This window comes from Epinephelus moara, chromosome 16, assembly GCF_006386435.1.
Source record: "Epinephelus moara isolate mb chromosome 16, YSFRI_EMoa_1.0, whole genome shotgun sequence".
NCBI classification, from domain to species: domain Eukaryota; kingdom Metazoa; phylum Chordata; class Actinopteri; order Perciformes; family Serranidae; genus Epinephelus; species Epinephelus moara.
In genome coordinates, this window is record NC_065521.1 from 40,683,642 (window position 1) to 40,699,324 (window position 15,683).

Here is a 15,683-nt window from a genome sequence, read left to right on the forward strand (position 1 = left end):
ACGGTGACAGTGGATTTGACAAACGCCCCCAGCTGGAACACAAAGCACGTTTCCCGCCTGTGCTTCCACACAGATCCAGATTACAGATCTTTTCTGTCCACCTGACAAATGTGAGGCGTCTGTGAAGTCTCGCCGAGGTAAAGAAGTAGTTCTGGCTCTTTGGGAAATACTCCATTAAAGCTGGAGGCTCCCTCCGCAGCCTGCTGCTTGTTAATCCTGAGGGAGCCGTTAGCTCGAGGCCCGCCGGCCACAGTCAGAGCTGACAGCACGTCTCGGCCTGCTCCCAGCCCAACACAGCTCAGACAGGGCAGACTTTCTTTTCTCTTTTCCCGGAAGGTGGTGGACGTTTGACAAAATACACTCCGCCTTAGTGGAATTGTTGAAAGGTGTTCAAAGAGGCTTTTTATCGTGCTCGTGTCAGTCAGTTGGTCGGTCGGTCAGTACCCTGCTTTGGAGACTGAAATATCTCAACAACCATATGATGGATTGGCATGAAATTAGGTACCAACATTCATGGTCCACAGAGGGTGAATCCTAGGCTTTTTTTTATTTACAGATGTTCCAATACCCTGCTGCAACAAAGTCCCTTCATTGTGCCAGCTTTACCTTTTTTCATAGAGGCCCAAACAACGCAGGCATAATGCCATCCTAGTGTGTGATTTTAGACAGCATGCCAGCGTTCTGGAAGCAAAAGAAGCATTGCACAATAGCGTCTGGATGTCTGTATGACACGTAACATACGTACCGCGCAGCGCTTTCTAAACAATAACAATGGGATAACACAGTGGTGTAGTGGTAGCTGATGAGGTGGATGTTCTACTTGGTAGATGGGTAGGTTACAGAGGAAGAAGTAGGCATACTCTCCTATATAGTCTAATGGGTTTTTGGCTGATCGGTGGGTATACTGTAAATGGCCGTAAAAAGATGTGGGTATACCCCGTATACCTGCGTATACCCTCCACTACACCACTGGGATAACATGGCGCTAAGAATCATCGACTGTCCCTGTTATATTCTGGTTGATCTCATCCTGAGGGTAAGGAGCTTTTGGACCATATTGTCTCACTTGGTTGCGGACATTTTACATGCTACTTTTTAAATCTCATCAAAATGTCAAACCCTTCCTGTACTTTTGGCTCACATTTTTTTACAGAGACATTGATTCAGCTCTGTTACTACCTTCGCTGCTGGCTCTAAGGCAAGACAACTCTGTCCCCCCAATCCATGTTTGTACCTACAGAACGGTGAGGCAGAATGAAGGTCAAAACACACCGCTGGCGAGTGCAGTGCATCAAAGAATACGCCCCTTTTATTTTCAATGTACAACGTGTACAATGTACAACGCGTCGGCACTCCTGGTCGCACCGCCCTGTGGTGCTTTACGCCACTGTCCCATTTCCAGTCTCACCACCACTGGAATAAAAATGCATTTTTCCCCCTCTTGCTCTCTGCTTGTACATACCAGCTCCCGTAGCTGCTCTTTTTCTCTGCTCCTATAGCAGCTCAACTCCTCTCCTCACCACTGATGTATAAAGAGAACTCTGTAGCAATAGGTTGACATTCTAGACAACTGCTATTTTTCGTGATCCTTTAAAGAAGTATTTCACCGCTGGAAAGATGGTCTTTTCATAAAACTAGGCTGTGTATGCAGTGGAAAGATGCATATACTTTTAAAATTGATGCTACATAACCAAAGAAAACAGAGAAAAAGGGCTGCAGCGTTTGCTTTAGCTCAAGACGTAGAAAACATAGAACTGCCAGAATGCAGTGAGCGTGGCCACTTCCTGTGTCCTTTCAAATTAAATTCCGCTGCAAATAAGTGACCAATGAAATCTTGCTGACTAGTGACCTTTCTAGTCGATTAACATTTGGTCCACTATGGGCAGCCCTACTTCTAATTCTTCATTTCATGACCAAATACCTGCAAAACTAGTAACATTCCCATCATCCCCTGCTGTTCTGTTTTTACTGCTCATCATCAAGTGTTAGTACGTGTACTTGCTAGACTAAAATAGTGAACAAGCTGAAGATGACATCATCAGCATGTTAACATTGTCACCGTGAACATAAAAGCAAGTTGTTGTTAGCGTTTAGCCCAAAGCACCACTGTGCCTGAGCACACTCTCTCAGAGCTCCTTGCGTGGCTGCAGGCTGTTGCTCTTGTTTTTACTCCCATTGAGCAAATTCACTGCAGACAGGTTGACCCTTCCCTTCCCAGTGGGGAAGCCATGGGCTCTGTGGTATGCACCAATTACAGTGTTTTTCCCTCTTCCCCACAAGCACCCTTGACCTGCGAGTGTAGCTGTAGCCAAGTGGATGACTCAAGGTGACTTGTTTCCGTGCGCCCGCTCAGGCCCACAGAAGGCCCTCGGCTGTTTTACGGCTTCTTTCACGGTGACAAATTATTGTTTGAATTTGGCCTTAAAGTTCAGCCACTAAGTGACTTCATTCTCTAGCAGCAGCCCGTCTCTCTTACTGATGATTCAGTAATGATATATCATCTGTGGCTCGGCCAAACAGGGAGAGGTGACAGCACAATGAGCAGGTTATCTGAGCTCGCTGGAAAGGTTTTTGCTACAAAGTCCTGTCATGTCCAGAAACTGGAGACTTTCTTCTACAAGCACCTTCACCCCCCTCCAGCTCCTTCTGCTCCCCTTCCCTGCTCCTGCTTTCTCTTCCTTGCACGTGTATTCCCTGTTTTTCTCATTAGGCACACAGATAAATATTGGTGCTCTGTTATGATATCTTTATCGTGTGTGTACATGTAGAAGATGTAGACCCAAACACTGCCTTTTATCATACCCTCGATGCAGCGTTGGCCAACCAGTCAAGTAGATTTTAGAGGTTTATTTGACAACGGTGATTTGTTATTGTGGAGTGGACTACAGCGAGCTAACCCACGATGAGAGCACTTTCTTACAGAACCCAGAATGGGGCTTCCTCTCATTCACTCCATTTTCTTCCTGCCTCTTTGGTCGTTACTCATTTCTCTCTGATCTCCTCCCAACACACCCCACCCTCTTCCCTCTGTTTACCTTTCCTTCAAGAAATCTCTTTAACCAGACCCTCTCTTTTTTCATTTTATGACACGGCTCCTTGGGCTCTATTACTGCGTGAGAGTGTTTCTTGTGCCTCATAGTCACTCTCTCGCTCCATCCTTGTATAAACACAGACAGTGTCTTCAGTCTTCGTGTCTACAATATGTTTTTACAGCTTTACCAAGAAAGGTGTGTTAATGGACGTGTGGCTGGCTGGGTGGCTGGTTTGGTGTTTTAGTGATAAAGAGAGATGTTTAATTGATTTGTGTGTTCTGTTTCAGATGACAAGCCCGTCCAGGAGGAGGACTGGGTTGTGTGCCAGCACCCTGAGTGTCCAGAGCGCCGGAGGGCCTCTAAGGTAAGACCTTGAACCCTTAAACCTGCCAGGTCAACTAAAAGAAGGACTGTGATTGTTTAAGTGTCCTGATAAAAAAAAATCTTCACTCACTTAAATGAGTAGTTAAACTTTTTTGTTATAGTATGCTCATTCACTTTTTGCAGAGTTAGACGAGAAGATCAATACTGCTTGGATAGATACAGTCAGTATTTATGAGAACACCCACTAAACGTCACATCCTTTAACACTGGCAGCATTGTAACCACTTGGGGCATGTTTGTACCGTCAATTTACATTCACTAAAAGTGCTTCTTCTTGCCACTGACAGGCTCAGATTATCACAAATGTCCGACAAGATTATTGAAAGGATCCCTGAAGAGACTGATTTTTTTTTTTTTTAAAGAATAAGATCCTTGATGTTTAACCAGAAACAGCTCCGAAATTGCCGTCGCCAAATCCGCCATACTCCATTTAAATAAACATCAATTTTATCATCTTAAAACAAACTTCATTCAAAGTCGGCAGAAACAAAATAAAACTCAGAAACCATATTGGTTCATCTCTCCACTGTTCCAACAGTCAACAGCTCTGGTTTGGTTGAAGTAAACCCTTAATTCGCCCAGTTAGATGTGGAAATATGCTGACGCTATGCACGCTTAAATTGCTGGTTTTTTTAAATGGAGTCTGGTGGGTTTGGCGATGGCAATGTCAGGGCTGTTTCTGGTTAAACAAAAAGGATCTAACTCTTCATCCAAACAGATTGTTTAGCCACTGGTAAAATAAAGTTGTGAGTCCAAGGACCTGTAGTTCTTGATGTTGCAAATCCTTGTGTGATAACATTATAGCACATCATCAACACGTAGGCTAAGAGCGTCTCCAGTGGCTCCCTGTGGCTTTGGCAAAAAGTGATATAGAAATTAATAGAGGTGGGAATCTCTAGGCGATCTTCAATCACGATATGATTCAATTCTGATTCTGAGGGCAATGATTTCGATTATAAAAAGATTCTCGATTATAAAACGAGCCAATAAGAAAATTTACACTAGATATTGAAAAACAGTATTGTAATAAAGCTGGGAATACATATCCAGTGCATACAAACTGTATTACTTACTGTGGTTGAGATGACTACACTCCACCAGTCCATCCTCCTCATCCACAAATCTCAACGGGACTCTCCTGTCCCTCGTCAACCTCCTCAACATTTCTCCTCCAGTATTTACAAAACTACAACTGACTGTAACTATCTATGAACTATAAAAACACAAACTATTGCAAAAAAAAAAGACGAACGATGGCAAAACTACGAACTATGGTGAAAACACGATGAAAACACGGCAAAAACCACTCAAAAACATGGCATAAATATTATTTACAAAGAAAACACCACCAAAACTCCGCTAAAACACTCCAACTTGCACTCTCCTCGTCAAGCCTGATTTATGGTCCTGCGTTAAATCAATGACGTACCTACATCGTAGGGTATGTGGCTACGCAGGAGGCTCGCAGTAGCCCCCGGTGTAGCCTGACGTGCACCTCCCAAAAAATTTAACTACACGTCGAGGCGACGCAGACCCAGCGCAGACCAAGAGGGCTGTGATTGGTTTGCTAGGTAGCAACGCATTTCCGGTTCCGTATTTCCAGATTGCGCCATCCCCGCCATCTTTAAACATCTTCTGTTGCGATGTAGATGTTGCAGTATTAACATACTTTCTTCGACATCCAACAACTCCAACTCCAGCAGGATTCTCTCTCTCTCTCGGTCGCCATTGTTCACTGTGACCGGAAAAGCCGGAAGCTAAACAAAGAATCAACTAGAGACGACGATAACCATTCAGGAAAGGAACGCAGCCCCCTACCGCTCTGGTGGTAAATTGCACCGTGACGAAATGGAGTGACGGAGAAGTTCGAAGGGTTCACGACGGCGTCACGGCAACGACATAGGTACGTCGTAGGTACGCCACAGGACCATAAATCAGGCTTCAGCTGTCCCTCCCCTCCTCTACAGGTAATGACGTCTTTACCGTAATGTACTGTACATCACTGAAACGCTCCGCTTCTCAGCTTTCAGAATCTGTTGGAATTACATCAATAGTGTGAATGGTCGAGAAGTTTAGGTACTTTGAAAAATAAATATAAAATTAAAATCGATTATGAGTTTTCCACATCGATACTCGCATCGTTCAAGACAGAATCTCGATGCATCTAAAAATCGATTTTTTTCCTCGCCCCTAGAAATTAATAACAGCTATTTTTTTACGTTTTCATTGTCATTTTTCACTGTCATAGACCTTGAGTGAATATTACATTCTCCATTGTAAAAATGAGTAGTCTTCATTTTCTTTGACCTCCAACCTTGCTAAGTTAAAGTGCCAAACAATCATTAAAAGCTCACTGCAAAGAAGCCACCTTGTGGTAAAACATATTGATGAAGGCTCATTTAGACCTATTAGTAATGTTAATGGTCTACAAATCATGTTTATGTTTTGAATTTGTGTTTTGGCCTGTTGCGCCACCCACCGCTGTCTACCAGTCACACAGTCAGTAGAGTCTCAGCATCAGTTACAGTTACGACTGAGACACAGCAGCACGGCAAGCAGCATTAGCAGTGTCCCAGTACATAGCATTAGCAGCGTTAGCAGCAGAGAAGCCGGACTTGCTCGAACAGTCCGCTGGAAAACCGAAGATCACGGACGCGGCGATGCGGCTCTGCCACGGCAGCCGCCCGTGGGCAAACAAATCAGTCTCCAGCGTGCCGCTGTCCAGCAACCTCGAATCTGTAGGGGAGGGGGGGCGGACACGACTCGCGGCAGTATTTTGAATTTGAGTGCAGTAACTGTTTTGGCCACATTCTTACATACAGCACCTTTAATGTTACCTCAGAATTATTTATTTGAGAGCTTTTTTGGCCAGAAATGGCTCTTTTTCTAGTAAAGGTTTCTGACCCCTGTGCTAGTCTAATACATAGTGTTGATGGCCGTAGGGTACTGATATTACGCTAAATTTAATTAATCATATCTAGTAGATGTGATTGTGCCTCTTATGTGAGTTTCAGAAAACGCTGTGCTTTCTAGTATTTACAGGCTGGGGAAGAGAACTGGTTTCCCCCTAGCTATGACTAGACACCAACTGTATCTATGTCTGTCTGGTAAATATGAAGCTACAGCCATCAGCTGGTTAGCTTAGCTTAGCATAAAGACTGGAAACATATGGAAACAATTAGCCTGGCTCTGCCCAAAGAGACCAAAATGCTTTTACCAGTGCCTCTAAAACCCAATATCCAGCATTTTTGTTTTGGTAGAGCCAGGTTAGCTGTTCCTGCCTGTAGCTTCATATTTACTGTACAGACATGAAAATGATTTTAATCTTCTCTTTTAACTCTGTGCAAGAACTTAAATATGGTTATTATCCCAAAAATGTCTACTACTGCTTTAAGTTATTGTAAATGCTGTTTTTCTTGTGTCACATCAGCTTAGTCACAAAGACCCAAAATGTTTAACTATGACACATATTTAGCTGACAGTCAAAAAGAGTGCATTTTCGTAACTATCTTTGAGGATTTTGTTTCTTTATTAGACAGTGGACACTCGAGAGAGGAGAGTAAATGAAGGTAGAGAGAAAATTTATGATGAATGTCAAGTAACAAGGGTCTTGAGCCGGGGACATTGGAATTAGAGACTGCTCTCCATCGTTTTATCACGAGCCCAGAGATGACACATTTATGTTCAAGTGACAAAGAGTCTCATCCGTTCGGAGCAAAGGAGGAAATAGTGTTGATGTTGTTATAGAGCCAAACGCTCTGCAGAGAGAGGAGGTCGGGGTGGTTGAATGGGTTAACAAGACGTCAAACTTTGCCACGAGACACTGCCGTCCGTTTCCTGTTTCCTACCAACAGGCAACGTCGGGTCTCTTTTCACCATGACCATAATCATTCCCTAATCTCAACCAAGCGGTTATTGTTGTAACCATGATGACAAACGTCCTCTGACCTTAACCAAGTAGTTATTTTAACCTAAACCATGATCGTCCCTGAACCCTAACCTGCTCGTTTCTGTGCCTACAACTAACCAGACGTTAACCTAAAAGTGCTTTTTTTTGCAGCAGTGATTTGTGATGGTTTTGGGCGGCGCTGACAAATGAAGTTGTCCTCAGGTCACCTCAAGACGTGGTTTTTACTGTCACTTTAACAGGAACTAAAACTCCTAAAAATAGCTCTAAAATGAAGATGCACCCTGACTTTGTCCCAGTAACTCACGTTGTAGTTTTTGACCTAGAGGTTGTTGCATCTCTCTTTTATGTGGCGTTACAACACAGCGAAGGTGACGCAGAGCGGCGTGGCTGCTTTTTCTTCTTTTAGGTGTTAAAAGGGGCGTGAGTGTCGGGGGCTCTGTGTCTGGCCACTAGACTGTGAAATGAATTATTCCTTTGAAGCCACTGGTTTCTGAAAATGGGAGTCTGGCCAGAAGAGAAACCGACAGTGTCTGGTCTGTCAGTCGCCCTCTCGGCTGTTTTGGTTTGTCGACTCCCTCCTGCCACTGCAGCCGAGCATTAGACGGATTTTCCCATTGAATCAAGATGTTGTCCCCTCCTGTCTTCCTAGTGGAAACAATGGAAAGGGAAAATGACACAGAGAAAAGTGCATTCAGACAGCACGTGGAGAGACAGAGAGGAGAGAGATGGTTGGTTATATATAGTTTGTCTCCATGGCAACTGAGAATAATAAAGTGGTGGGAGAAGAGAGATCCAAAGAGCTTAACCTGGACTCTCCTTCCCTTGCTCCTCACATTATTGAGTCTCCCAACCCCACTTTTCCTCAAAGACACTTGATCCCATGAGGCCCCTCTCACATGACGAGCCCCCTGCTTTTTTTTTTTTTTTTTTTTTCCCCAAAGACTTGTTCGGCGAGTCGTCAATGAGGCAGAAGCTGAGTTCATGTGCTATGTAATTTAAAGTATTTGTGTGTATACGACCCGCTGTGGCACAGGGGGGGAGGCATTGTGGGACAAAGCATGTCTGACGCCACCTGTGTCCTTGTTCAGGGTCAGGGTTGACGTTATTATGTAAGGAGATTAGGGAAAGACTTGTAGCCCAGTGTGGACTGGGACAGACGGATGGACAGAGAGAATGAGGGGGGCAGGTTGACAGCAGATTCGTAGAGGTCTTTAAATTTAACCAATAATGTAATTAGATTTCAATACGCATTCTTTTTGTTGTGAAAAGCAGCTAAGCTGGTTCAGTCAACAAAAACCTTAACGGATTTTTTTTGGCCAGTAAAACAAGCTCGTACACACACATTAACATATTATCACCTTATAAAGTTGATGTAGTAAAACTTGTTAGCAAATATTTGCCTATTTACACATCCAGCAGATAAAGGACATTATCATTAATTGTGAGTCGTAAATCTGACCCCCTGATGATTTTAAGATGTTAAGGGTGCTTTCACACCTGCCCTGTTTGGTTTGGTTCAATCAAACTCAAGTTCATTTGCCCCCTAAGTGAGGTTCGTTTGGGCAGGTGTGAACACAGCAATCACACTCGCACCAAAACAACCGGACAGAGACCTTCTTGAAGAGCTGGTCGAGAACGTGTTCCGACCTGGATCTGAAGCAACTGCAGTCACATGACACATTGTTTGGGTTAAACATGAGCATGTTACAGTCCTGGAGGATTATTAATGTGCACCTCCTCCTGTACTGCCTTAATATGCACATTCAGCACATCCAATGCATCAAAACATTGTTTTCTAGTTGGAGCCGCGCCTCGTTTTCAAACTGTATGGTTTGACTAAAATGAACAATGACAGCAATATAGTCCACGATGAGCAGCGCTAAAATCAACCTGCGTAGTTGTCCCTCCATTGTGACATTAGAAAGTGTCACATTTATCTTGCAAGTGTACTCTTCTTCAACGTTTGCTTTACTTCCTGGATTTTTCCCACATGGAAATTCTGACCAATCAAGAGCAGCTTTCTCACACAAGGCATTTGATCTGGTCCACTTGTAAATGCTGCTGTGAGAACATGAACCAACTCTAGGCAATTATACAACTTTGGAACAAAATTAGTGCCTGATTCAGACCAAAGGAGACGACTCTAGGTCTGAAAGCACCCTAAGAGCCTGTTTAGACTTGATAATAACATGCGTTTTGCGTGATCTGATCATAAGTGGACAGCGCTAAATACAAGTCTGAACGACTACCAAGACACATTGTGACCTGATCACTCACTGAGGTGGTCTGGGATGCATTGACCACGTGTCTTTTGTAGAGTAAACATTGATGCATCTTGATGCTTCCACCTCAACTGACGCCTTTCGACGCAAAGGAAGAGCGGCTTTCCTCTGAGCTCTTCTCGCCTCAGCTCCTCCTGGGGCACCCCAAGGCATTCTCAGGCCAGATGAGATATGTAATCCCTCCAGCGTGTTCTGGGTCTGCCCCAGGGCCTCCTACCAGTTGGATGTGCCCAGAACACCTCCAATGGAAGGCGCTCAAGAGGAATCCTGATCAGATGCCCGAACCACCTCAACTGACCCCCGTGGACATGAAGGAGCAGCGGCTCTACTCCGAGCTCTCTCCAGATGTCCGAGCTCCTTACCCTATCTCTAGGGCTGAGCCCAGACACCCCACGGAGGAAACTCATTTCGGCAGCTTGTACCTGCGATCTCATTCTTCCGGTCACATCCCAGAGTTCATGACGATGGGTGAGAGCTGGAACGTAGATGGACCAGTATATGTTGAATTTTGGCGATTTTAAATCTGTGCGGCTAGGATGGACTTCCGAGCTGATCAGAAATCAAAATTGGGGCTTTGCTGACGATTGTCAGGAGGGGCAATCAGGCCCAAGATCTGGTTGATTCTTGTGTAGTGTACCCGGCTTTAAGGCCCTGACAGACCAAGATGACGGTCGGCCGTCGACCAAAGTTGGGCCGTCTGTGTCTGCCTAGTTTTTGCGGTGTGTCCCGCACCGTCGGCCCTTCGGCGGCGGCTTTTTGGCTGATTGAGCATGTTGAATCGGCGGCGGAGCTAGTCGGTGAGAGAGATCACTCTGATTGGCTGTTTAGGTTTTATTCCCTCGAGTGAATCTGCCTGTAGTGAAACCGGGGCTACCGGTGCTTCCTCCTCAGGCTCCACTTCACTCAGCTGCCCCACAGATCCGCTGCCTCTCCCACTTTAACCTGAATAACAAACCGGGGCTAGCTGTGAGGCTAGTGGAGCGTTGGCTGCAGCATGACCGGAGGGAAGCACAGCCAGTTAGCCTCTGCTAGTCTCTGAGCTAGCCCCGGCTCTCCGTTTGGCACCGAGCCCTGGTTTGTTATTCAGGTTAAAGTGGGAAGAAGCAGCGGGTTTATTGGAGAGCTGAGTGAAGTGGAGCCTGCAGAGGAAACACCGGGACCGTCTGGATGTAATAGTCCGTGGAGGTGCTGCGGTGCTCAGCTGCACAGATAGGAAACCCCTCAGCTGACAGGATGTACCACTCTCTCACTCCGCTCTCTCTCACACAGGCGCAGAACATATGTGCCACTTGGCCATCGGATGTAGTCCGTGTAGTGTGTTCAAATGCAACTGACACAGGGTGACGTGAGGCGACGTAGACGACACAACAGTTGGCTTTCATTGCCGCTAGTTCTTTGATGTCGGTTTGGTTTGTCCGCACCTTTAGTGTCTGAGGTTACATGGTTACCTGTACTTATGCTTGCATTTATACATTTGTAATTAATTTACATCACTTTGTAAAGGAGTCTTTTTTTTCTGTTGATCAGTTATACTTTTTATATACACTTCATTTAAGATTCACTGTCTTTAGTTCTGCAAAATCCTGAATATGTCTAAATTTAGAACATTGAAACCATGACAAGCTTACTGTTTCCTGACTGTATCATCAGTCAGCAGTGTGAAATGAAAGATGTTTGAGGAAAATATTACATTTTTACATTCATTATTCGGCTTTCATCATGCTGCATCAGTGTTTTTGTACACTTCCTCTCAACTGCTTGACCTCACAATGATCTTTCCTGTCCTAGTACAGAGGGGATATCCTGAGATGTCCCAATTCCTCATATTCCTGGTGCTTTTAGTACTCTTAGGTGTGAAGTAAGAACATCGAGGAGCTGAGTCATGATACTTTGGGCATTTCCGGACTGTAATAAAAATGAAAATTATTGTGTAATGTAATAGTTTCTGACAGCATGTTTCTCACTCAGCTGGATCTCATGGCTGTTGCACAAGAGTTAAACATGCCTGCAGCAAGTTTTAAACAGCAGGGGGCAATGTCACGGCAACCCTCACCTATAATACACAGCTCTCTGTTGCTTATCCCCTTCCACAGCTCACTCACTTTGCATTTGCTGCAGAAGTTCGAGGCACATTTCTAGGAAGAATGGGATCATAAATATAACTTTGGCCCACTCCACCCACTGAACAGATTTAGAAGGCATTTTTGTTCTGAAAATGAAAAAACATTAAACTTTTATATTTCACTTTTAAGAGTTTTTTTTTTTCAAAGCACTACGAATAGTCTCTTTGATATGCCGGCAGCTTGGCAACAGGACACAGAGCAGACACAGACAGACAGACAGAGAATCTCAGGCCAGTGCTTCACTGCATTTAAACCATTTTATTCCCAGACAGGCCTGCCTTTGGTCTCCCACTGCCATAGATCAGCTCCTGGCGGGGCTGCGTCTCAGCATGACTGACCTGGAACTGAATGAGTTCACCTGCACCATAATTTACTGAAATCACACCAGGTGTCACCCTCTGTGCTCGTGCTGCCGTAGCTCAGTGCTGTCACCACATTACACAACAGCTCTCCAAGGGTTACCAGAAGGCCTTTGGATCGGCCCGACACATGTGATTCCAAGAGGGCTTACTTTTAGATATTTGGATACTTTGCTGATACTTTGCTGTGGGTTTCTGCAAGTCACTGGGATTTAAAATCAGCCTGCAGGTGTCCGACTGGAATATGACGTCCAATCCATTTCTTGGCTGAGTTGGTGGGATTCATTTGAGATTATGCTGGTTAGTGTTCAGTGCTAGTCTGAGCTTGCTCTGTGGATCCAGACTCCCAGAGAAGGGCTTATTATCCCTGATCGCTTGCCCCCCCTTCTCCCTCCCTCCTCTTTGCTCCTATCCGTGTCTCCTTCATTTCCCTCCCTCCCTCAGCTTTGACAAGACAGGACAAGACGAATCGAAAAGGTGTGGATCGCCTTGGCAACGGGCCCCTCCCTGCCCAAACACCTGGAGGCACAGGGATACTGTGAAGAGAGTCGGGGTTTGACAGAAACAGAAAGGATGAGGAGAAGTTTCAGTTAACTGCGTCCAACTTTCAGGTTCCCCCTCTTTCTGTGTGACAGTGATTTTTTGGACAGCGAATATTAGGCATGTGACTTACTTGTCACTCAAGCTTATGCTCCACTGAAGACAAAGAAAAAGCGACGGTCAAAAACGTCACTTCAGGGGCTGGTGATATGGCTTATAAATAATACTGCAATATTTTTAGGCTATATTGAGATACATGATATAGAGCTTAATATTTTGAAATCTTCTCTAAACTACTGTAGGCTATTAAAATACTAAACTAAATACTGATATAAGTACTGATATAATAAAGTCAATAAAGTACTGTTATAATCAAGCGAATAAAGTATCGCTATAATAAAGTAAAAGTATTGTTATAATAAAGTTAAATAAAGTACTGTTGTAATAAAGTTAAATAAAGTACTGTTATACTAAAGTTAAATAAAGTACTGGTATAATAAAGTTAAAGTACTGGTATAATAAAGCTAAATAAAGTACTGTTATAATGAAGTTAAATAAAGTACTGTTATAATGAAGTTAAATAAAGTACTGTTATAATCAAGCCAATAAAGTATCGCTATAATAAAGTTAAAGTGATGTTGTAATAAAGTTAAATAAAGCACTGTAATAATAAAGTTAAATAAAGTACTGTTATAATAAAGTCTAATAATGTTTCGTTATAATAAAGTTAAACAAAGTACAGTTATAATAAAGTTAAATAAAGTACTGTTATAATAAAGTTAAATAAAGTACTGGTATAATAAAGTTAAATAAAGTACTGGTATAATAAAGTCTAATAATGTTTCGTTATAATAAAGTTAAACAAAGTACTGTTATAATAAAGTTAAATAAAGTACTGTTATAATAAAGTTAAAGTACTGTTATAATAAAGTCTAATAATGTTTCGTTAAACAAAGTACTGTTATAATAAAGTTAAACAAAGTACAGTTATAATAAAGTTAAACAAAGTACTGTTATAATAAAGTTAAATAAAGTACTGTTATAATAAAGTCTAATAATGTTTCGTTATAATAAAGTTAAACAAAGTACTGTTATAATAAAGTTAAACAAAGTACTGTTATAATAAAGTTAAATAAAGTACTGGTATAATGAAGTTAAATAAAGTACTGGTATAATAAAGTTAAATAATGTTTCGTTATAATAAAGTTAAACAAAGTACTGTTATAATAAAGTTAAATAAAGTACTGGTATAATAAAGTTAAATAAAGTACTGTTATAATAAAGTCTAATAATGTTTCGTTATAATAAAGTTAAACAAAGTACTGTTATAATAAAGTTAAATAAAGTACTGTTATAATAAAGTTATAAAGTACTGTTATCATAAAGTTAAAGAAAGAACAGTTTTAATAAAGTTAAATAAAGTACTGCTGTAAAAAAGGTAAATAAAATATTGTTACAATAAAGTTAAATAAAGTGCAGTTAATCATAAAGTTAAAGAAAGAACAGTTTTAATAAAGTTAGATAAAGAACTGTTATCATAAATTTAAAGCACTGGGCCACCGGCTTAAAAGAATGACGTGTAACAGTGACACTTTATACTCAGTGTTTATGATAGTCATTTTATACATCCCACGTAAAACAAGTGGTTCATTAGGTATGATTTAAGTATCGCCCACTCCAACGTCAGACCTCTGTGGACTGATGAGACTGTAACCTTTCTCAAATTACTCCATCAAACAAACATAAATTCAATCCTTTTTTTCTTCCCTCTGTCGACTCCCTCACATTTTCTTTTGCCAGCTTTCTAGAAGTTCCGCAGAAATTTGGGACGCATTTCGATGGAAACCTTGCTTTTGTCTTTCATGCCATCACCCGCTCCTCAGCCTCAGGCCCATTGTGTCTGTGGTTTGGCGTTCATTCTGTCTTCTCTCTTTCTTTTTTTTCCCTCCCTCTCTTCTGTCTCATTCAGTCACACATTGTGAGTAATCCTTCAGTGATGTTTTTGGGGAAGTAATATTATATTAGTCAGACGAGCACAGACGCACCAGTGTGATATACAGAATCACCTTATTACTAGTGATTGAATCATTCGCCCTCAGCTGGGCTCTTTTTTTCATAGTTGCTAAAATAGATTTTCTTTTGATGCCAGTTTGTGGTTTTTATTTTTTCAAATACAGACACACTGACTCTATTGACTTAACCTTGTTCTTCTTTACACTGACCTGCTTGGCCAAAATCTCACCTAAGTGACACTGACAGGGACCTGCTAAGACTGCCAAGTAAACGCTCTTATCGGGCTGGATGCCCACTTTCTGTATGTGTCAATGGGGCTGAAGGGTGCAAGGTATTAGGTGCCTTTTCCAGGTAGAGACGGATTAAATTCTGGGTGTCTTGGAGTAACACTAACACCTTCCCAGCCGTCTGATTGTAGTCCATCCTTCAGCCTCCATGGATTCTCCGGCAAGGCGGGACCAGTCAGTCACTCAGCATGTATGAACTGATCTAAACAGCTGTGTGTATCTTCTTAGTTTACCTGCCTCTCCTCCTCATCCTTCTTGTACTGTGGTTCCTTTGAGGGATATTCTGTTAATGCTTAAACAGGTCCTGATGGGAAACAACTAGGTCTGCCCCCGACTAAGAATTTTCCTAGTTGTCATTTAGGGCCTGCATGTTTTCATAGGTGCTAACAGAATCTAAACTGTACCCATGACATCCTTTTAGGGCTTTGATTTACCTGCTCCTGTCACACCACTACACTACCACTAACGGAAGAAAATTAGGGCTGCCCCCGATTAAGAATTTTCCTAGTCGACTAATAGTCTTCATTTAGGGCCATTAGTCGACTAGTCACGCATGTTTCCAATATTAATTTCATTATTAAATGATATATTTTGGGCAGGGTAACACAATGGTTTGAGTTGAAGGTGTGAGAAAGAATAGTATCAGTAACATTGTTAACACTGTGCTACATTACAGAGAAATACAAAACCGTACTAATGAACCTTCATTAATATAGGCCTATATTTTATCTACAAGTGCACGTCACACACTGA

The 15,683-nt window shown here is 42.5% G+C and overlaps 2 protein-coding genes across 2 annotated transcripts in view; one reads left to right on the top strand and one right to left on the bottom strand.

Moving 5' to 3' along the window:
* LOC126403491 (telomere zinc finger-associated protein-like) overlaps nt 1-15,683 on the bottom strand; it is a 202,092-nt gene that overhangs the window by 48,754 nt on the left and 137,655 nt on the right. The window lies entirely within an intron of this gene.
* plekhg5b (pleckstrin homology domain containing, family G (with RhoGef domain) member 5b) overlaps nt 1-15,683 on the top strand; it is a 109,956-nt gene that overhangs the window by 25,291 nt on the left and 68,982 nt on the right. The window contains exon 2 of the mRNA XM_050066167.1: nt 3,320-3,396. Coding sequence (XP_049922124.1) covers nt 3,320-3,396 — 77 coding nt within the window. The remainder of the gene's footprint in view (nt 1-3,319; nt 3,397-15,683) is intronic.